The 22,860-nt window shown below is 40.6% G+C and overlaps 3 protein-coding genes across 6 annotated transcripts; 2 read left to right on the top strand and 1 right to left on the bottom strand.

The window, feature by feature from the left end:
* Positions 1 to 450: 450 nt before the first annotated feature.
* Positions 451 to 5,170, bottom strand: polh (polymerase (DNA directed), eta). Its single transcript, XM_085428258.1, has 10 exons — positions 4,874 to 5,170; positions 3,615 to 3,749; positions 3,198 to 3,430; positions 2,890 to 3,068; positions 2,706 to 2,809; positions 2,493 to 2,612; positions 2,126 to 2,249; positions 1,990 to 2,055; positions 1,682 to 1,854; positions 451 to 1,561 (listed from the first exon to the last, which is right to left on the bottom strand). The coding sequence occupies exons 1-10, from the start codon at positions 5,008 to 5,010 to the stop codon at positions 619 to 621; spliced, it is 2,214 nt and encodes a 737-aa protein (XP_085284384.1). The 5' UTR covers positions 5,011 to 5,170; the 3' UTR covers positions 451 to 618.
* Positions 5,171 to 6,657: 1,487 nt separating this feature from the next.
* LOC146655550 (polymeric immunoglobulin receptor-like) lies at positions 6,658 to 11,656 on the top strand. Of its 2 annotated transcripts, XM_085427550.1 has the most exons (9): positions 6,658 to 7,030; positions 9,502 to 9,822; positions 10,041 to 10,340; positions 10,477 to 10,546; positions 10,668 to 10,762; positions 10,862 to 10,896; positions 11,001 to 11,057; positions 11,172 to 11,246; positions 11,407 to 11,656. In XM_085427550.1, the coding sequence occupies exons 1-9, from the start codon at positions 7,015 to 7,017 to the stop codon at positions 11,458 to 11,460; spliced, it is 1,023 nt and encodes a 340-aa protein (XP_085283676.1). In that variant the 5' UTR covers positions 6,658 to 7,014; the 3' UTR covers positions 11,461 to 11,656. The 2 variants fall into 2 exon arrangements, with proteins under 2 accessions (XP_085283676.1, XP_085283677.1); XM_085427551.1 differs by lacking the exon at positions 9,502 to 9,822.
* A 1,268-nt stretch (positions 11,657 to 12,924) lies between these two features.
* LOC146655551 (polymeric immunoglobulin receptor-like) lies at positions 12,925 to 18,000 on the top strand. Of its 3 annotated transcripts, none has more exons than XM_085427960.1 (10): positions 12,925 to 13,777; positions 13,966 to 14,286; positions 14,441 to 14,740; positions 14,909 to 14,969; positions 15,077 to 15,171; positions 15,292 to 15,326; positions 15,460 to 15,516; positions 15,794 to 15,850; positions 15,974 to 16,075; positions 16,760 to 18,000. In XM_085427960.1, exons 1-9 carry the CDS (start codon positions 13,732 to 13,734, stop codon positions 16,037 to 16,039), a joined length of 1,038 nt encoding a protein of 345 aa, XP_085284086.1. In that variant the 5' UTR covers positions 12,925 to 13,731; the 3' UTR covers positions 16,040 to 16,075; positions 16,760 to 18,000. The 3 variants fall into 3 exon arrangements, with proteins under 3 accessions (XP_085284086.1, XP_085284087.1, XP_085284085.1); XM_085427961.1 differs by having other exon boundaries at positions 17,656 to 18,000; XM_085427959.1 differs by having other exon boundaries at positions 15,974 to 18,000.
* The last annotated feature ends 4,860 nt before the right edge of the window (positions 18,001 to 22,860 follow it).

Consider the following 22,860-nt stretch of genomic DNA (forward strand, 5'->3'; position numbering starts at 1 on the left):
GTTAGCAATATCCTTGTGATAAAGGATGACAAGTTCAGGGCTACTTTTGTCACATTTGTTCTTATAGAAACCTAAAAGGCTTGCTCACAAGGGTGTGTGGTTTCCTATGTGAATCTGAGTCTTCTATGTAAATGTACTTAGTTGTGTTTGGAAAACTCATTGACACCAAGAGTATTTCAAATACTACCTTCTTGTCTTACAAATCACAATCATGTGCCCCTCTCTCTTTCTTACTAGAACACTTCATACTGTTGATCGAGTGAGGATTTCTGCTCTACATTCAACTAACTAGTGTCATCTGCTGGTAAGTCAAAGTACTACAGCATACTGCATGTTACTAGGATGAGTAAAAAGAATCTTTAATACACTCTGCTTTAAAAAAAAATGTCTCTTAATAATATTGTCTTTTTATTTATCATTAAAAAGTAAATTAAATAAATCAAATAAATATGATTTTTTTTTATACACATTGTTATCATCACCCAACTTCAACATTGAAAGCAGAAAAGTCTTAATGTACTGTTTAGGATATGGCTTTGTAAACAAACATTTTTTAAAACGTACATAATCAGAACTACGTTTGAGTTTAATTTAAAACTGCGGTTCTGCATTAGATCTTCAGTTTTTCTTGAAGAATGAATCCAGAGTGCCCGTGCTTGCACTTTGGGAGCGGGGTCTTTTTGGTGCTGGTCCCGACTGGCCTCTTGTTTTAGTCTTGCCCCGAGAGGAGTGGGCTGTGTCTGCTGCTGCTCTGAGAGGATTCATAGCGGTACCGGAAGAAGAAGAGGAAGTGATGGTTGATGTGCCTGAAGAGAAGGACTGCTGGAGGTCCAGAGCAAAATGATAGTCATTGTGTTCTGGCATTTCCCACGCTAACACCTCCTGACCACAGCGTTCACAGCTCATCAGATCTTCACTGGCCACAGTGGGAGGAGGGTGATTTGACTCCACATTAATGTCCAGTTCATTCCTTAACTCCTCACTTGCCGACTCATGAGATGCATTCTCTGAGCTAAGTTTTGACTCCAAGCCTGATGCCACAACAACAATGTCTTTGGTGTCTTCCTCATCAACGGGACCTGGCATTTGTCCGTTTTCAGGCTTGTTCAGTGCTGACCCTGAAACCTGGAGGCTTTTTTCAATGGTCTTCTTGTGAAAGAAAGAGGAAATGCCTGGGTGGGGGCTGGATGAACCAATTTTGGACTGAGAAACAGGTGTAAAAGAGGAAGCAGGACAGACGGCGTCTGACTTCAACTGACTAACAGAAACAGAAGTATTGTGAAGCGAGGAAGCTGGGAGACCTTCATTGCTGTGTGTACCAGAATCCTCTTCATCATCATCATCATCATCCTCCTTTCTAACCTTCTGTTTTTGTTTCTCAACTGCCTTTTGAAAAAAGGACTGGATGGAGCCGGTTTGTTTACACGGGGAGACATTTTTTGGTTCACAGGGTGGCTGCGTTGAAGTGCTATCACTGGAAAGAAAGCCAGCGATCCCCCCCGCTGATGAAACATCGCTGAATTTACTAGCTGAGAGGTATAACATGCTGAGGGGTGGAGTCCTGGGGACATGATGGAAGACAGTTTAAATTTAAAAATTTAAAAAAATAAATAAATAAAAATCACAGAACATCCCTTTGGCAAATTACTTTAAACCCTCTGCAGTATCCTGTTCTAATTACCATGCAGCCTGATGGTTTCCTGCTGTGTTCAGACTCTTGATAATGGCAAAGGTGTCGCTGGATATTTTGGTCGCCTCGTAGCGCACTAAAGCACAACATCTAGAGAAGCTGCTCATCCTCTTGTCGCCAAGCTGACGTACACCAACTGTCAGCATTTTAGCCACACGACCGTTCTATAAGAAATTAAAGGAACTGAGCTGAAAATAGTTGCATTTACGGGATTTGGCACTAATGTGAAACCCAACTGAAAAAAATATGGTTTAATGAGGGAAAAGAACTAAATTACACAACCAAGTATTGTGTCTTACCACTTCTCTGTCCTTGGTCAGCCTCTCCTCTAACTCAAGAGCCAGTTGATGAAGCCAGTACTGTACCTGCACAAATACAAATACTTTAAAAATGCTTGTGGAACACACTGAAAGAGCACAGAAACATTGGCTCTACCTGCTCTTTAGTAGCCAGCGATGTCTTCCCAGGAAAGTTTTTACTGCAGCCAATGGACTTTGGAAGCTGTCTTGGTTTCACAGCTTCAAAATCAATCCCCCGGCACAAGTCGTACAGCCACTGACTACATTAAACAAGGAAGCAGGATAAAGTTTAACGTCCCTGTAGTGCAGAAGGGTTTCCAAAATTACAAAGTTTCTTTTCTGAAGCAGAAGTTCAAGTACAGAAGTTCAGAAATGTTTAAGGAAGTTTAAAAGTGCAAAACTACTTGTTATTATTTTAATAACACCATGTGATTACTTTCTTAAGCAAGTTATGTCACCATTATCAAAATGATAGTGTTTGAAGGCATTTCTGGCTCTCTCACCCTGTTTTTTCTCCAAAGTGCTGCTCCAACTGAGCCTTAGAGAAGCGAGTGAGATCGCCCATGTTCTCTATTCCCAGAGTTTCTGTGATTGAAGTTCCCAGCTTACCCCCCAGGTTACGGCTGCAGGGAAATAAATAATTCAAGAGGACAGGGTTTAATTTTAAGTTTTTGCTGCCACTCTGTCAATGTAAGCGATGACATAACTAAACTTACATCTTGCCAATGGGGAGACTGCTGAAAAGTTCTGTCACAGAGTCCAGAGGAAGAACAGTTTGTCTGTTGGGCTTGTTCAGACCACAGGCTAGTTTAGCCAATACCTTGGAAAGGTGAGCGGTAAATGATTATCTCTGCAAACACAGTTACCGGTCTGAGACTATTAAATAGGAGTTTATCCTACCTTATTGTGTGATATTCCTGCAGAACAACTGAAACCTGTGTGTTTCTCCACAGCTGCTCTCATTTCCTCAACAATCAGTGCTCCAACAGTTAGCTGCAGTTCTGCAGAGTTCTGCTCACCCACTGACGGGAACGTTAAAGATTCCAGCCACTGCTGGAGACCTCTGGATCGCTGTTCCTCTGAGCACAAACATGATGTTGTTAGGAGGATAAAGCCTGCCAGAGTTTTTTAGCTGTTATTCTTCGACAGCTTTCTGTGTCAACTGCAGAAACAACTCATTGGGTAACTGAAGTTAGCTTACAGCCTACCTTTATCCAACACAGTGTCCTCTGCAGAGTCTTCAGCTGCAGGTGAACTTTGTGGGTACCCCTGGATGTAGGTAGTTCTCAAGAGTGAAGTTTCGATTTGTTTGTCAGTCATATTTTTCAGTCGCTGCTGGACAGCAGCAGTCAAATCCATGTAGGCCTCATCAATGCTAGCTCTCTCAATCACAGCAAAGCGAGACATGACCTCAATCACCTCCACACTCGCCTCTCTGTAACTACAAAGGGGACAGAAAGAAGATATTTGCAGTACAGCTTTGGCCATAAGGATTTAAGACAATTCAAAAAATAATCGTAAATTTAATTAAAGACAATGTTGATCGAGTGTTGATCCAAAGATTTAATGTTGATCCAATTAAAAAGAGGAAGTCTCTGGGGATGTACATCAGCAGCAGCACTTACTTTGTCAAGTCAGCCTTGCCATGAGACTCACGCACTCGTGCCACCTGGAGGTCTGGGCACAGTTTTTTTGCATCATCCACCCACATGTTCCTGGTGACACCATGAGCCCTGGCCTCGTAGCTCACAGCTATAATACTAAGAAACAATAACATTTAGTCAAAGATCACAAAAAAAAAAAAATCATAAAGTGTGAAAACATTTTAGAAGGATGTCTAAGCGGTTATTTGTGGGACATGAGGGCGGGTGAGTTGCCAACACAGAGACATCAATTCAAATGGTCAATGCAACTGAACACACGCAGTCGTGGGAACGAATTCACCAGTGGGTTACAAAGAGAGAGGGGAATGTTTAAATTCTCTGTAATCTAGTCAACATTCTGTTTTACAGAGTATTTCATTATTTCAAAATCTGCTGCTCTACTGGCATTTTCTCCCCTAACACCAACTATATGGTTTACAGAGAATGGTCTGAAAAAAGAGAAAATAAAGCTGCAGTTTTCTGGGTGAAAGTGCCTTGTGCAACTAAGAGGTCAAAGAAAATGGCTTCACGCTGATAGGAAGGCAACAGGAACTCAAATTCAAATAACCACTCAACTAAGTTATGCAAAAAAAACAAAATTTTTAAACACAAAAAACGATGAACCTTGAAGCAGATGGGCTACAGCCACGTAAGACCACAGCAGGTGCCACTTCTGTCAGCTAAAAAACAGGAAACTAAAGCTACAGTTCACATGGGCTCACCAAAATTAGACAAGAAATGACTAATAGGACAGTGTTGCCTGGTCTGATGTGATTCAGGTTGGTGGTGGTGGTGTAATGTTGTGGTTTTTTTAGCAGAGTTTGTGCCCCTTAGTACAAACTGAGCATCGTTTAAACAGCACGGCCTACCATGTCCATCCCTTTATGACTACAGTATAACCATGTTCTGATGGGTGCTTCCAGCAGGATAACACACCACGTCACAAACCTCAAATCATCTCAAACTGGTTCCTTGAACATGCCAGTGAGTTCACTGCACTCGAATGACCTCCACAGTCACCAGATATCAGTCCACTAGAGCAACCTTTGGCTTTTTCATCAACCTTTTAACTCGATTTACACGAATACGAACAGGATGTACGTAAGGCACACCAGAAAAAGAAAACTTTCGTAACTTTAGCTTTAGGAACCTAAGTCACCCACAGACCCAGGTTTTGTGTCACGGCTAGGTGTTTCAATTGCGTCGATCACAAAAACGGTATCTCTGTGTCAGAAACTCACCTGCCTCCTTTCCACGTCTTGTACTGGGCCACCACACAGGGAGTATTCCTCAGAGCTGGATTCAGCCTCTGCTCCACCTGCACGTAAAAGCAGTCCATGTCTACCAACGCCACCACCCTCTCCTTCCCGTACTCCATTATTAACGATGAAAATCTGTCGGTGGTGCTAAGATATGTGTCCGCTTCTTGGCGGGGCTGTTAATTCACAGCTGTCATCAGAACTGAAAGTTCGGTGGACTTGAACGGACCGCCAAAATACACATCGATCGCTTTGCATTTCGAGGGTTACATAAATACGTCATCAACAGTCGACGAAGAAGTCCCTTGGTAATATCGTCATCACTGAAGAAAACCAGAACTTATGTCATTCTACAGTTGCCTGCACATCGAAATTAGCTACCAAGACCACAAAGGTGCAAGAAAGTGACCAGATTCAAAACAACAATATAAAAACACTATATACACAATGTATAAGTTACAAGAAACACTGTGGGGCTGTATACAAGGGCATCCATAATATATTAAGGGCGGAAGGGCATTTGGTGATAGTTAGTGACACTTGCAAAATATGGAAAATGCAATATATTAATAGTGTCATTCTGAAATATTTTAAAAGCTGAAGTCTTCCTTTTTCGCCTTCTCCCTTTAGTGACCATCACATCGGATCATCTGCCTTCATTTCCTGATTACTCCAAATGAAAATTCCAAAAAGTAAATTGTGTTCTGTGGGAGAAACGTTTTCGTCACTCATCCGAATTACTACTTCAGTTTCAGCTGAAGTAGCATATTAAAAACAGCATGAAACTGACCTCACATCGTTTCGTCAGTCATTATGCAAATCTACTGTTTATAAGGTTGGGGAAACTAGCGGTCACCTGAGACTGAAAAAGTCAATTGGATAAGTAAAAAAACGTTTCTCCCACTTGAAATGCTACTTCCCACAACTTAGACATTCACATTACTCACACTCTCATTACACATACATATAGGATCTTGGGGGTGGGCACGATATACGGAGTCCAAATTACCATCAGGGTGTACACCTCACCCCTGGCGTCGTTGCCCACCTCTCAATTTTGAATACACGTAGACATTGAGGGCTAGCAGGAGGGACTATGCGCTTACCTGCTGCTCTCTGGCAGGTAGCTCCATGCCCTCCTGGGTTTTAAATGCACCTTAGAACACACATGCATCAACACTACAATGAGTGGGTGGAGGGAGGTTTGGAGTCTTCTCTCACCCCCGTTCTCTGCGGCCTGCTGGAGCGGGGGGGCTAGGAGGAGAAGTTGGCCGTCCGACTGCGGTCTGGAGTGTGGGGCCTCCCTGCTGCTGCGGAGTCGGGGCGGTCTGCTTCTCCCCACCGCAGGGAAAAGGGTAACACCACCTGGGTCTGGGTGCAGTTCCCCCCTCCAGGGGCAAGGGTACCTAGACCCAGTTCGTAGAGTTCGCTTGGGGAGTGTGATCATGTGTACAGCGTCTCTTTATGTCTGTCTCCACGTTGGTTGAGTGTGGAGTGAGTGCATATGAGAGCATGAGGGTGGGAATGGATGTTTGTGTCTGTGTGTGCCTGTATGTCTGTGTCTATATGTCAGGTTGGGTATCAGACGCCACCTCTCCGGGGACATCTCAGGCCCTCCAAGGTTTTGAGGCCTATCTCCACCCACCACCACTTCCCCTGCTAGTGGCGGACTCCCTCAGGTGTCGGTGCGTTGGTGGTTCTTTGTGTCTGGGGGTGGGCGTCCGGGTACACACCGGCTCACTCCTTGGCGGCCGCTTATCGGGGCTTGGAGCCTGGGGCTCGCTCGGGCCACTTCGGAGGTGGGGTGTCCCCGGCCTCTCGGCCTGGGGCTCGGTCACTCAGGCACAGCTGGCTCCCGGCGGAGCTCACGGGCGCGTCACTGCAACTCCCCCTGGCTTCTGCTCCGCGGCTGCTGAGTGAGCCCTCATCTGGGACTCTCCTCAGCTCTTACTGGGACAGTGGCGTGGCTGCCCCTCTGTTGGTCTTCCTTGGTCTCTTGTGTTCTGGGGGCCTCTGGATGTCTGGAGTTTTGATCTCCTCCATACCTGCTTCATACCCTGGAGGACGGGGCTGTGCACACTCCCTAGCAGATCGTTACATGGAGAAACCTTTGGAATGCAAGCATGCTGATCCACACAGGTATGCACACAGGTGTACACACGGGTATTCACAGACGCGGACTACAGCTTTCTTGGCTGCTGCCTCAAAGCACATTGTGCGCTGTCTATCTTGCGTGCTGCACAATATCGTTTATTATTTAGTATCTACTGATATCTACTGCTAGCTAGTTTATTGTGATGGTGCCGTTTTTTTTATTATGTTGCTCTTTGTTGTTTGCTTTCTCTTCTGTTTTTTTTCTCCATACAGGTGACCCAGGTGTTTTGTTTCTTTTTGTTTGGTTTTTTTTTTTTCTTTCTTCCCCCCCTTCTCACCGTCTTTTCTCCCCTTTGGTTTTCTTTCTCTCCCTCTCTTTCTTTCATTCTTTCTCCCTGTCCTATCCCCCAGTCATGTCTGTCCCGTTTGTAGCAACTGAAAATAAAATAAATTCATAATTATAATAAAGGTCAATCAAATGGACCAATATGGCAAGGCCATGATGATCCACTTGGTAAAATAAATCCGCTTGGCTTCTTTGTTGGCCTTAAGACAACAATTCTTATGGCTAAAGATCCAAACGGGACACACACAAAAAAAAAAAAGAAGCAAGGTTTCATCTCCATGCTAAGTTGTAAAGAAGCATGACTGTATTTATAACAGTACGAGCAGCCCCGCGTGGACCTCCGTCAGTCTGAGACAGCGGGGTCAGGCTGCGCAGGCCGCTACCAGAAACGTCACGGTAATGTTTTGGTATTGTGGGTCGTTTACGCCCAGAGCATTGTCTTGCAGGAAGGTCATGCGTATAGATTTGTTTTCTTTTCATTATGAAGGTTGGCACTCCCGCACATATTTTATATAAAGTTTTTGATACAAACATGTTTTATTGCTTAAGTATAATTGAGGTTTTTGCAAAAGTATGAAGCTGTTTAATATGTGACTCTTAATGAGTTGTGAAATAGATGGAAGTTGCACACGGTATAGAGAAGTAAGTTTCATGTTCAGTGTGCTGTAAAAGATGTGTGTTTATTTTTGATCAATTTCAGTATTCAGAACAGGTACAGTTATCCACTTTAATTTCAACCAGATAAGAGTGTGGTTTGCCTTAAATACAGTTGAATATTGCTGTAAATTCACTGTAAACTTACAGTGGCATTTAATCGCTTAAGCAAGCAGGGATTTCATCTTTGTTATTGTGGCACCATTCCTGGGGCCCGTAACATTATAGTTTAGTATTTTATGGCTTTGGCATATATGGCTGCTACAGGTATTAACTAACTTATCTTCATTGATGATGTAACTGCTGATGGCTGATGGAAGTTGCAGAATGAATTCTGAGGAAGATGGAAACATCTGCTCATGTTCCAGTAAATGCCTGCAAACTCATTGAATAACTCTTCATCCTGCAACAAGATAACTTACTGCTAAGGCAACACAAAACTTTCTCAAGCTCCAAAAGGTTAGTCACCTGATAGATAGACATCAAAAAGGTGGTGAGCATCTATGACAGCTGGCACTGCATGCAAGGGATATGCAACAAAGTATTAAACATGACTGCATTCATGTACCTACCATTACTTTGTCCCAAGCACTGTTGTGCCCTAAAATGAGGTGGCAAGTGTTGTAATTGATATATGGTGGAACTAAAATGTATGTTAATGATTATGAATTAAAGTTCAGAATGTGCACTTTAATCACATCTGTTTGGTTTAAATTTTGACACTGAGAAGAACATTGTGGCTTTAGCAGACACTGAGTCAGAGTAACAGGAAAAGTTGTCAGAAACCACAGAAATGTCACTCACGTTACCAAAGAACTGACACCCGCTCAGAGAAGATGACCTTGCACAATGTAGAACAGTATTTAATTTGCACAATGAAACCCTTTCACTTTCCTGTTTTGACTACATTTTTATATTTTAGTTTTCTCTGTTCTATTTTCTTTTTCAATTTTCTATATGTTGCTAAGAATGATGGGTTTTGAAAAGCCACCAGCTTGACAGATGTTGGATGTATTACTATTTACTACATACACTCTTTATTTTGTGAGCCAACTTATGTAAAATTACTGATTTACATATGAGGAAGAATAACAGAAACGGCAGTGACAGATGCATATAAGGATGAAAAAAAGGAAGTGGAACTCACACTGTTTTTTCTGTTCATTTATCGATATGGCTGTCTATGCCAGGATTATTTATATGTTGACTGGACTAACAGGTATGAGGGGGAGGCTTTTAAAGTCCTTTAGCTTGTTTATTAATTTTTATGCTGATTATAAAAGTTCCAATAACAAAAATATATTTGTAATAGCCTTGTAATTGTTTTTATTTTATTGAGTTTTTTGAAGACATTATCTAATAAGGAAAAATGAAGATTTTTAAAAGCGTCTAGCCGATCAATGTAATTATTCCACTAAAGTGCTTTATTTGTTCTGTTCATGTACAAAATATAAGCCAAAAAGAAAAAACCTTTTAAGCAAACGAAATAATGTAATACTTTATTTGTTCTCTGCAGGAGTTCACAGCATAACTACAGTCAGTAAAGTCTCAGTGAAAACTGGGAAATCTATCTCCATCCCATGTCTCTATGAGTCCCAATACAAATACCATGTGAAGTACTTGTGTGAAGGATATTATTGGAACTCCTGCAGTGATGTAGTAAAAACAAACACACCAGACCCTTCAGGAAAATATTCAATCTCTGATGACAAAAAACAGCAAATTTTCACTGTGACTATAAACCAGCTGGCCTATGAAAACACTGACTACTGGTGTGTGGTGGAGATTAATAATGGAGCAGATTATCGAAAATATTTTAAACTGTCAGTTACCAGTGGTAAGTGCACATCTTTGTACATATTTTACATTGTTTCCAGGATTTCTTGTCACGATTTCTAACAAAAAAAAAACACAAATATGTTTTTATTTTACTAAAAAAGACTGAATGTGCTCTCATTTGTTGTTAAACGTCAATAAGAGAAGATATCTTAAGTCTGAATTACCAATGAATTTTGAAGGGTTTTTGTATGTATTGTATTTTTTGTGAACTTTAAGGGACCCCCAGTCTCCATGTGAATCATCAGAGGATTACAGGATATATTGGAGAAAGCACAACTATCAGATGTCACCACAGTTACTCTGGAGAAATGAAGTGGTGCCGGCTGGGCAGGAACTGTGTGACAGGATCATCTGGATCCATAGATGGAACAACAGTGACCACTTATATGAGCGAACCAAATGTTTTCACAGTGACAATGAGTGGACTACAGTCAGAGGACAGTGGCTGGTATTGGTGTGCTGAAGGGGACATTCAGATACCAGTATATTTAAATGTTACTGAGAAACCAATCACCAGTGAGTACAGCAAGCTATCATAAACTCCACATATATATATCAATTCCATCCATTTTTAAATGTTAGTACTCTAAGAGATATTAGGATAATGATTGTCATAGTGCTCTAGTAATTATTTATGTATATTTAATTATAGCCACTGCCTCTACTGTTGCTCACGTTACTGGAAATGGAACAATTCACACATTTGAAGACAAACAAGAAAGGTTTGTTTTTCAGTTTTATGTGCAGTATTTAATGAACTGTTCTTGTAAGGGAAACTGTCAAAAATTCCTTTATGCATGTCATTGATCCTTGTTAAGCTAAACTAAATTATACATTTTGCAGAGTTCCATTTGACCTAAAGATCCTCATCATTCCTCTGAGCCTGCTGGTCGTGGTAGTAATTGTAGCTTTTCTTATCTGGTTTATAATGAGACAAAGTAAGTGTTATTGAAATCATTGAAACATTTAAAATGCAATTAAAGTTTTGAATATTGTGCATTGTTACATGGTCAGTAACAGCAGTTATCTTTTACTAGAGCTGAGAAAAGCAGAATCAACTCCCACAGCAAAGGTAAGAGATCCTGTGTGACAGGTCTATATGCAAAGAGTTCTGTGTGACACCAGTCTGACAGCGTTAAGTCTTTCTGTAAATTACATTTTGCTCATTCTACACAGATTGATGAGGAAGTGACATACGCCAGTGTAAGAAATGTGGGAAGAAAAACAGCTGAGGTAGCCCTAACATACCACAGCTAAACATTTATATTTAAGAATATAAGTAGACTTTCTTTTTTAAAGCATGTTGGAACTGTAAAGTGTTGGCTTTCTATTTTTGTTCATTCCCAGGGGTCATTTACAGAAGGTGATGGGGAAATCACATACAGTTCGGTTGTGACCATAAAGAATCAAAGTATCAAAATGGTAAATATTAAACATGATAGCAACCGCATCCTGTTTCCCACTTCCTGTGTTTCCTTCATTTAAAATGTTGTCCTGGTATTTTGTGTGTCACTTGGAATTTGGTCACATTCTGCTTCCCCCCCCCCCCCCAACTGTCATTTTTGTTTCTGTTCTCCAACAGGGTGAAGAAAAAGGCACAGAAGTTACATACAGCACATTAGCTACTCTCCACTGAAATATTTAAATATTATAACTTGGCAACTTTTTTGTCACGTTTAACTGTTGTTTGACAAAACTATATTCCTAAAGTATATTCCTGCATATTTGCAAAGGGAGTCAAAGAAGCGTTGATCTGTTTGCTCTTTTATAGAGATCAGTGACATTATTCTTGTTTTTTATTGTAATAAAGAAGCATTGCAAGCATCAACAATAATGGCTAATCCTGACTTCTATCATCTTTGTTGAATGAGAGTGGAATGATATACTATTTGGAACGATTAAGCATGCAGTCTGCCTTTACGTACATTTTTTAAACATAAATATGTGTGTAATGAGTCATTCTAAAGAGCTCACTAAATCGGTACTGCAGTGGTATTGTAATAGGACGCCACCACTGCAACAAGTCACTTTGTTAAATTTCCTAGACATTTCAGAATCAGCTGTAAGTTAGAACAGTTGTGGCCATCTTCCTGATGCAATCATGGATATTTGTTGTTTCATCCTGGACACGGTTCTGACACACACATCCTCAGCCTCTTTCCTTCCACTTAGCCTACAGTCTGAGGGTGCTATATTTGGGACTAAAACCCTCCATGCATAGGACAGAGTTAGTGGCATCTAACTTCTCCTTTGCCCAGCTTATTAACCCAGCAGGGTATTTGATGACTAGCATGGTGTAGGTATTAATAACCCAGGATTTGTTCTTTCCATTCAGCTGAGTCCTCAGGACTTGACTTACACTCTGGAGGTATTTGGTGGTTGCGGCCTTCTTAGTAACATCTTCATGGTTCCCATTTGCCTGTGAGATTCCACCGTACTCAGGCTACGTTCACACTGCAGGCCTTAATGCTCAAATTCAATTTTTTGTCTGCTTGTTCACACTACAAATAAAATTTGACAGCAAACACGCTCTAGTGTGAACCCTCAAAGCGGCCCGCATGCGCAAAAGAAGACGTCACACACAACGCGCTCTGTTTAGACCCAGACCAAACAGTATTGTTTGACTGATGGCCCTTAATATAAAGACTTTTTTCAGACTTTACATTTTCCAATTTTGCTTTAAGTTATAAAATTATTTTGTTATTTACATATGGCCTAATAATTATCCTTATTGCTGTTTTAGAGAGGAGCGGTGCTTCAAAGGCTAGTTGCAGATTTCTGTCAGAATCAGCAGATTATACAGTACAAATAAAATCTTCACGTTTCTCCAGCGTCTTCCCAACAGTTTCACTAACATCTACACGGGATGGCTAGGAAGCGTTCACGATGTCTTCTCGGACGCTTCTCCAGCGCTTCTTCGGTGCTGATAATTGGCGTCTGTCTTGTGTCAGTGACGTAAAAGACGGATTTAATCCGACTTGACCATTCAAACAGCAGTCGCTGTCTAAAACATCAGATATGTATCGGATTCAGTACCACATACGAAAGTGGCCCAGGTCGGATTTGAAAATATTGGATTTGTACTGTTCACACTGTCATACCATGATCGGATATGTGTCACAAAGGGTCAAAAAAGTCAGATATGATGCACTTTCATCTGCAGTGTGAACGTAGCCTTAGTTATTCTCAAGGTCTGCAGTGTTGCCTTCTGGTAGTGCAGTCCCCTCAGGGCTGGACGGGGACAAAAAGTCAATATGGCCGGTGTGCCATATATCTATATATTATACATATATCTATGCATTTCATTTTGTTTGACAGTTTTTAATCAGTTTGGTACAATTGCTGTTATTTATTTCTTTGTTGCATTGCAGAACGTCAAAATTTAAAGCTACACTTTAGCTGTTAGCAGTGGCTCATGGTTAAAGTAGCCAATTATTTAACCCAAATCCTTGAATCTCTCATATCCTATTTATGTTCCTCCATCTATACTCTATAATTTTACTTTGTCTCTTCCTCACTTATCTACAGCTGGTGCACCACCAGTAGCCTCCTGAGACTGTGAGGCCTGGTTACGAGTTGTTACTGGTACTAAAGCCCCACAGCTAACAAGTCGGTAAATTTGACACACTATTACTAGCTTGCTTTTTGTTGTTTTCTCTCAGTTTTCAAGCTCCACCTTTTCACCACTTCTTCCAAACTAAAGTTTTCCTACAACGTGCATAAGCGCACAGTGAAGATAGGGGAGGGGCTGGTCCTTTGTCAGCTCACTTTCGTGTGTTTTACATAGGAGGAAGAGTGATTGCAACTGCAGTGGCAGTGACATACTTAGAGTTGAAAAATAGGAAGTGTTGCACTTGGAGTTTTCAAGTGCAACAGTTCATACGATTTTGTCTGCTCACTTATCAATATGGCTCTCTGTCTCAGGATTATTTATATCATCACTGGACTAACAGGTATGTGGCAGGGGCTTTTAAAAATTGCTTAGCATCTCTGTTGATTTTCAATTTCCAATAGTATTAATTTGTAATTTGTAATAACTTACCAAAAGAGATTTTATTTTATTAGCAAAACATTTAATTCTGAAAACATGTAGATAATCAACAGAACTATTCTATTAAAATGTGCATTTGTTTCTTTGCAGGAGTTCACAGCATAACTACAGTCAGTAAAGTATCAGTGAAAACTGGGAAATCTATCTCCATCCCATGTCTCTATGAGTCCAAATACAGAAACCATGTGAAGTACTTGTGTGAAGGAGCTAAATGGAGATCCTGCAACGATGTATTAAAAACAAACACAGCAGACCCTTCAGGAAAATATTCAATCTCTGATGATAAAAACCAATTTTTTTTTACTGTAACTATAAACAATCTGACAAATGAAAACACTGATTACTGGTGTGTGGTGGAGATTAATAATGGACTGGATTATGGAGAGCATTTTCAACTGTCAGTTACCAGTGGTGAGGTTCCATCTTTGTTAACATTTTAAAGTGGTTGTTATTAAAAGTTAATAGAAATAGACGTGAAATCTAAATTGCCAATGGTTTTTCAAATCTGTATTTTTGTCCTTCTATCCACTCATTACTTTATTTATTTTAATGTTTGTCCTTGAAGGGACCCCCAGTCTCTATGTGGATCATCAGATGATTACAGGATACATTGGAGAAAGCACAACTATCAGATGTCACCACAGTAACTCTGGAGAAATGAAGTGGTGCAGGCTGGGCAGGAACTGTGTGACAGGATCATCTGGATCCATAGATGGAACAACAGTGACCACTTATATGAGCGAACCAAATGTTTTCACAGTGACAATGAGTGGACTACAGTCAGAGGACAGTGGCTGGTATTGGTGTGCTAAAGGGGACATTCAGATACCAGTATATTTAACTGTTACTGAGAAACCAATCACCAGTGAGTACTGCAAGTAATTATGAACTTGACATGTGCACAAGAGATATTAGCACAATCATTGTTACGTGTATGAAATCCATCCATTTATAAATGTTAGTACTCTCAGAGATATTAGGACAATCATTGTTACAGTACTCTAGTACTGACTGTTGTTTTGTTGAATTATAGCTACTGCCCATACTTTTACTGGAGATAGAACAATTACCACATTTAAAAATGGACAACAAAGGTCAGATATCTTTTGTATTTGCAGTAGATTTAGCGACAAAACTGTTATTTTGACTAAAAACCTTTTATGCTAAACTTAATTATGTGTTCTCAAACTGCATGTTGCAGAGCTTCATTTGACCTCAAGATCCTCATCATCCCTCTGAGTGTGTTGATCTTTATTGTAATTGTGGTGTTGTTCATCTGGTTGATACTGAGAAACAGTAAGTCTTGTTAAACTTTGATTTAAATCCAAACAGTATTTACTTGAATTTATGCATTATTGTTGGCTATTTTGCATTGTTAACACAGAGTCTGTAACAGGTGCTTTGTTTTTTCTCTAGAGCAGAGAAAAGCAGACTCATCAGCCACAGCAATGGTGAGTTATATTGATTTATTTCTCTGTGAGCTTGGTACATGATTCTACAAGAATAGCTAAATTAATTGATAGGGAAAACTTTTATAAGTACAGTTTTGCAGATGTTCTAATTATTTTCTGTTTTCCAATGCAGGCCGGAGTGGAGGTAGCATACGCTGAAGTTAGACCCAAGAAAAAACACTTAGGCAAGGTAAACAACAGCTGTCCTATCAAGAAATCAAGTCTAGGATTTTCAGTGAATATACTGACATTGGAAAGTAAAATGTCTAATTGATCAAATTAATCTTCCAGTATTGTCTTCATGCATGCTCAATCATCCATAGAACGAAATCCAAAAAGTTAATCTGTTCTACGTCCAGAAGAACAGATTCAACTCTCCTTTAAAGCTCTGTATGGAAAGAGTTTGGAGTAACCAGGCTGACACCTTTCAGTCTTTCTCTAAATTACATTTTGTTTATCCTACACAGGTGGACCAGGAAGTAATATACACCAATGTGGGAAACATTAGAAGAAAATCACCCGAGGTAACCCTAACATACTACAACTATACATTTGTATTTGAGTATAAGCAGACTTTAACTTTTTTTTTCTTAAAGAATGACACGACTGTAAAGTGTTCTGTTTCCACTCCTTTTGTTTTCCCCCAGATGTCACTTCCTGAAAGTGATGGGGAAGTCATGTACAGTTCAGTTGTTACCCCCAGGGATCAATAAAGTATTCTGATTCTGATTAGAAGAAAATCACCCGAGGTAACCCTAACATGTGTCTGTGAAGGTTCTCAGTCATCCAGGTCATCGTAGTCAAAGGAGCTTGCAAAGAAAAGCGTCTGGACTTCTTTAAGTTGCTTGAAGACGTTTCACCTCTCATCCGAGAAGCTTCTTCAGTTCTAAGGTCAAATGGTGGAGAGTCCATCTATGTCCACTGTGAGCGACCATCTTTGAACAGAGGCGGGGGTTTACGACACCAACTCTCTGCCATCTATAATCCAGTTTTGAGATCCCTTCCCAGACGCCTTAACGCCCACTCACATCCTGGGCCATCTGACCTCAGGAATTCGCATGATAAGGTGGGGCCAGGTTTCACAATGAACACACCCGAAACTCTGGCTGATTGGAACCCACACCCAGTTTCACACCTTGGCTCAGGCGATTAGAGGATCATCAGGGGGTTCTTTTGTCCCTCTGTGGGGGGTTACTCCCACTGGAACTCTCCACCATTTGACCTAAGAACTGAAGAAGCTTCTCGGATGAGAGGTGAAATGTCTTCAAGCAACTTAAAGAAGTCCAGACGCTTTTCTTTGCAAGCTCCTTTGACTAACCCTAACATACTACAACTATACATTTGTATTTGAGTATAAGCAGACTTTAACTTTTTTTTCTTAAAGAATGACACGACTGTAAAGTGTTCTGTTTCCACTCCTTTTGTTTGTTCAGTTGTTACCATAAAGAAACAAGAGGGTAAATATTAAAAGACCTGAAACCAACACACACGATTTCTCACATACTGTTTCTCTCTTTTCAAATAATTTAGCTCATTATCCTCATAAGACATGATTCGCTTTAAATTTGGTCACCTTGGTCTTTGCTTTTTCTTTCTAATCGTCATATTTGTTTCTGTTCTCTGTTCTCAGGGTGAGGCAAAAGACACAGAAGTTACATGCAGCACATTAGCCAATCACTACTGAAATCTTTAAATATTAGAACTTTTGGCCTTTCTGTCTCTTTATATCTACCTTTTACTGGTGTTTTTGCAGGATACAGTGTTTTTTTTTTTTTACTGTCAGCAGATCAGTCACCTAGCCATGCAGTATGGCTACAGATTTGCATTCTCCAAAGAGCTACTGAACTGGTCCAGTAATGGTATAGTAATAGGATGGGACTGTTGCAACAAGTCAGTTTGTGAAATTTCTTCCACAATCAACTCTAAGTTATGTTATTGCAACCTGGAAACATTTTGGAACCACAGAATCTCAACAATGTATTGGCAGTACATGTAAAGTTACAGAGCAAGATTGCTGAGAACTGAGGCGTATAGGGTGTCTTGTCTTGTCACTTCCTGTTTTGCTTTGTATAACCTGTTCCTGTGTGTGTGTGTGTGTGTGTGTGTGTGTGTGTGTGTGTGTGTGTGTGTGTGTGTGTGTGTGTGTGTGTGTGTGTGTGTGTGTGTGTGTGTGTGTGTATGTTGTGTGTTTAGATTTATGGAGATTGTTTCCTGCTATTCAGTTAGTTTTCTGTCTGCTATAAACACACTCTTAAACCTTGTTGAAAGAACATCCCAGAAGAGTCGAAGCTCTTATAGTTGCTTAACTGTCAATTTTGTTTCTCAACAGGGTGAAGAAAAAGGCACAGAAGTTACATATAGCACATTAGCTACTCTCCACTGAAATATTTAAATGTTATAACCTTTTGCATTTTGTGTACCTGTATTACTGGAGTCTTTGTCAGACAAGTGCTGCAATGTGTTATCTGCTCTCATCAGCTTGTTATATGATTTTTTGTTTTTAACTGCTGTTTAAGAACTATATTCCTGCATATTTGCAAAGTGAGTCAAAGAAGTGTTGATCTGTTTGCTCTTTTATCAAGATCGTTGACATTAATCTTGTTTTTTTGTTATTTTTTGTAATAAAGAAGCATTGCAAGCATCAACAATAATGGGTAATCCTGACCTCTATCATCAGGTTGTGTGAGAACTCTCAGTGTATATCAAACATTTTGTCTTTGTTGAATGAGAGTGGAATTATATACTATTTGGAAAGATTAAGCATGCAGTCTGCCTTTATGTAAATTTTTTAAAACATAAATATGTGTGTAATGAGTCATTCTAAAGACCTCACTAAATTGGTACTGCATCTTTGTTTCATCCTGGACACGATTCTGACACACACTAATCCTCAGCCTCCTTCCTTCCACTTAGCCTACAGTCTCAGGGTGCTACATCTTGGACTAAAACCCTCCGTGCATAGGACAGAGTCAGTGGCATCTAACTTCTCCTTTGGCCAGCTTATTAACCCAGCAGGCTATTTGATGACTGGCAGGGTGCAGGTGTTGATAGCCCAGGATTTTGTTCTTCCCATTCAGCTGAGTCCTCAAGACTTGCCTTACCCTCTGGAGGTATTTGGTGGTTGTGGCTTTCCTAGTAACTTCTTCATGGTTCCCATTTGCCTGTGAGATTCCACCTAGCTAACCTCAATGTCTGCAATGTTCCCTTCTGGAAGTGCAGTCCCCTCAGTTTGTTACCGTATGACTCAGGGCTGGACGGGGACAAAAATTCAATATGGCTAGTGGGCCATATATCTACATATTAGATTAGATTAGATTAGATTAGATGAAACTTTATTAATCCCTCGGGTGGGTTCCTCTGGGAAATCCAGTAGCAAAGCATCGAAAGAAGTTGCATGTTACAGATACATTAAGGGGAATGAGAGTAAGGATATAAGCATAAATACACCATATATACACATATATAGATACGGAAAATACAATATGGATATATAGGATTGCTCATTTGAGTAAGTATATTGCACAGTGATTATTGCACAGTCAAATATAAGAAAAAAGACAAAACAAAAAACAAATATTGCAAATATTGCACAGTGTAGAAAAGCACCTACAACTCAGTTGTTCCCGCCCTCCCTTGTCCCCCTGTTTCTCCTCCCTCTCCCCTCCAGTGAGGAGTTAAACAGTCTGATGGCGTGTGGGACAAAGGAGTTTTTAAGTCTGTTGGTTTTTGACTTTGGGAGAAGATACATATATCTATGCATTTCATTTTGTTTGACAGGTTTTAATCAGGTTGGTACAGTTGCTGTTATTTATTTCTTAGTTGCATTGCAGCATGTGACAATTAAAAATTACACTTTAGCTGTTAGCAGTGGCTCATGCTCAAAGTAGCCATTCATTTAACCCAAATCCTTGAATCTCTCATATCCTATTTATGTTCCTCCATCTATACTCTTACTCTTTGATTTCATCTTCCTTCATCTCTTTCTCACTTCTCTACAGCTGGTGCTCCAGCAGCAGCCTTCTGTGACTGTTGTGGTCGCAAATTTTGAAGCCATCATGATAACCTTATCTTCACCAGCGATTTGGAGGTCCAGCTTTTTTTTTTTTTTTTTTTTTTTTAGATCCAATTGAAATCAATGCATTGAAAATGATTCTGTGGGAAAAGAGTAGTATTCTTGGAACAGTTTAATACACTGCATCATATGAACAGGAGGAAAAATACATACAAACATTTTACCTGAGAATTAAATAGCAGAAAGCAAGCAAAGCAAAACCCCAGGGTGTACAGGTTTAAGCGCATGCAGATTGGGACCAACCCCACCAGACAGATAGCAGTAAAAAAAGCTCAGAGGGTTTTCCCAGGTCCTCTTTTAAAGGTGCCAGTAGTCCCACCTCCTGCTGCTGAGTAAGTTTCCCATGCGGCCAAAAACAGTAGGTGCAGGGTCAAGTATGGGCCAGGGCCATTTCCCAGAGGGGCACCCTTAGGCTACGTTCACACTGCAGGTCTTAATGCTCAATTCCGATTTTTTGATCAAATCCGATTTTTTTGTCTGCTCGTTCACACTACAAATAAAATGCGACAGCAAACGCGCTCTAGTGTGAACGCTCAGAGCGGCCCGCATGCGCAAAAGAAGACGTCACACACAACGCGCTCTGTTTAGACCCAGAGCAAACAATATTGTTTGACTGATGGCCCTTAATATAAAGACTTCGGACTTTACGTTTCCCAATTTTTGCTTTAAGTTATTTTGTTATTTACATAATAATGTAAATAACCTAATAATTATCCTTATTGCTGTTTTAGAGAGGAGCGGTGCTTCAAAGGATAGCTGCAGATTTCTGTCAGAATCTGCAGATTATGTACAAATAAAATGTTAACGTTTCTCCAACGTTGTCTTCCCAGCAGTTTCACCGGATGGCTAGGAAGCGTTCGCGATGTCGTCTCGGTCGCTGATAATTGGCGTCTGTCTTGTGTCGGTGACGTAAAAGACGGATTTAATGCGACATGACCATTCACACAGCAGTCGCTTTCTGAAACATCGGATATGTACCACATACGAAAGTGACCCAGATCGGATTTGAAAATATCGGATTTGTGCCGTTCACACTGTCATACCATGATCGGATATGGGTCGCATAGGGTCAAAAAAATCGGATTTGATGCGCTTTCGCCTGCAGTGTGAACATAGCCCAAGTTTAACCATTTGCTTTGTCTTCTGACAGTAGGTCAAAACATAGTGTGGTGGCAGATTTCTTTTCTCATGTATTAATCACATATTTCAACTATATCACTTTAGTATAGTAAGAGTACTCCTGTCACCAGTTTGTTTGCATGTGGAATGTGATCATAAGTGGGGCCCAAGTTTTATTGCACCTTCACAGCAGACTCATTTTCCTCTTGAGGACTCTGGACATCCTGTTGCAGATGAGGTGACGGTTGGTCGGAGCTTTTCTTACACTGAACAGTTAAGGATCTGCTAATAATTGATCTGCTGTGGAATGTTCTTTGTTTAAGAGTGTCTGTGTCTGCGTATATAAGATGTAAGGGCGGTGTTAGGTATTTTAGTACCATGGTAGCATTTACTGGATATTGTTTTATAGTGACATTATACAGGAAAACTCTGTCATTCAATAAAGCCCCTTTGTTTTAGTTATTTTTCTCTTTGACCCAAGAATTGATGTGTGAGAATCACAGGCTGGTACAAGGTTGAAATACCACAGAGATCACTCCCTCAGCTACATTAGTTTCTTAATCTCTTAGGAGACGCCTGTTGAAGGCCAGATGGTTTGTTTCAGAATTCACTAATGAAAGAACTCTTTATTTTGTGCCTTGAAAATATGTCGCTAAGATAATCACAATTGTAGCTGAACTGATAAACTACACAAAGGATGCTTCTTCACCCAAGGGCAGGAAGACGCTCCCTTATCTTGGTCTGTACTGGTTTAAACTGATAATCTGCTGTCTCATGAATTTTACCCTCTATATAAACTGTTGTACTTGTGAATAAAGTTGAGTCAATTTGGGAAGACAACCTGAAGCAGTCTCTGTTTTCTTGTTCTCCCAAGCTGCTCCCGAGCTCGTACTAACACGCTGAATGGCATGCTTGAATGTTGCTTGAGAATATATTTGACTGTGTTACAGACTAAGGGACATTCTCTGCTGATAGGTGAAGGTACATTCTCTGCTGATAGACGTCCACGCCTCGGAGGAAGTCGATCCACCACAGTAAAATGTGTGGCTGTTGCTGGAATACCTGTCAGTATGCTGGGGACATCTGGGACAAGAGGAGGTAGAGGCATAATGACTGCATTAATTTGCCTTAAGTCTTGTGTGAAACGCCATACGCCAGGTTTGTTAGGCTTTGGCACAGGATTGACAGGAGTGTTATATGGAGATACTGTGGGCTTTATTACTCCAGCTGTCAATAAATCTCCTATGATGATGTCTAAGGCTGCGGCTTTTTCAGCGGAAATGGGATATTGCTTGACATATACTGGCTTGTTGTTTTTCAGCTGAGCATGATAAGGTGTACAGTCAATAAATCCTACATCATTCTCACCTCTTGACCATAATGTCATGTTCTGATATTCAGCTGGCAATGTGACAGCAGAGATAGTACAGTGTATGGGGTAGGTTAGATCTATGTGTCGACATGGTGCAGTAATGTCATAACCTATGTCTGAGTTATGTGACAAAACCACTGTTTTATCTTCACTGGTGTGAGCAGTTATCATGTTGTTAAACAGTGTGAGAGAAACAAAAGTGTGGCTCCCAGATGTGGGATTACCTGGTAGTGGTATTTGTACACGTTTTTGGCACAGTGTGTGACGTGGAATACCGGACAAAAGGATGTTGAGTTCATTCTCTGCTGAGGCGTCCAGCTGACACAGAGGCTGTTCCTTCTCCATGGTGTCGGTGCAAAGGGCAGAGAAAACATAGCTGTTATCAGTATCTGCAAACATTTCACCCTTTGTGTTAAATGAAATACACAAGTTCATTTTTGCCATTAAATCTCTGCCTAATAGATTCACAGGCGAGTTTGGAATAATTATGAATGGATGATATGTAATTTCATCTGGTTTTGGGCCCCAGCGTGTCTTTAGAGAATGAGTTTTGGGGCATTGCACTAGAGTTCCGTTTATTCCCATGGTGTTGATGCACACAGAGGAAACAGGCCCACTATAGAATTTTCCAGACAGTGAACTTTTAGTGGCTCCACTGTCAACTAAAAAAGAATAAATCTTTTCACCTATTTCTATATCTAACATGGGCAAGCTTTCTGTGTTACGGGACAATTGCAAATGCAGCATCGTGTGTAGTGCTTCACACTGTCCCTCATCCTCACCTGGGCCTCCCTATTGTCGGTCCAGCCTTTCGTTATCATATGGGTGGGGATTAAAATGTGGATTATAAGGTTGCTGCCGAAGTGCAAAGGGGCCATTATTTTGATGTGATTCCTGTCTGCGTTGCCAGTTAACTTGTCTGGAAGAGCTCTGCTGACGCCTAGTGGCAGGAGCTGGTCCTGTGTTTTGTG

The sequence above is a fragment of the Rhamphochromis longiceps genome, linkage group LG13 (genome assembly GCF_057381845.1).
Source record: "Rhamphochromis longiceps isolate RC_006_pf linkage group LG13, R_longiceps_female_GT1.1, whole genome shotgun sequence".
NCBI lineage: Eukaryota > Metazoa > Chordata > Actinopteri > Cichliformes > Cichlidae > Rhamphochromis > Rhamphochromis longiceps.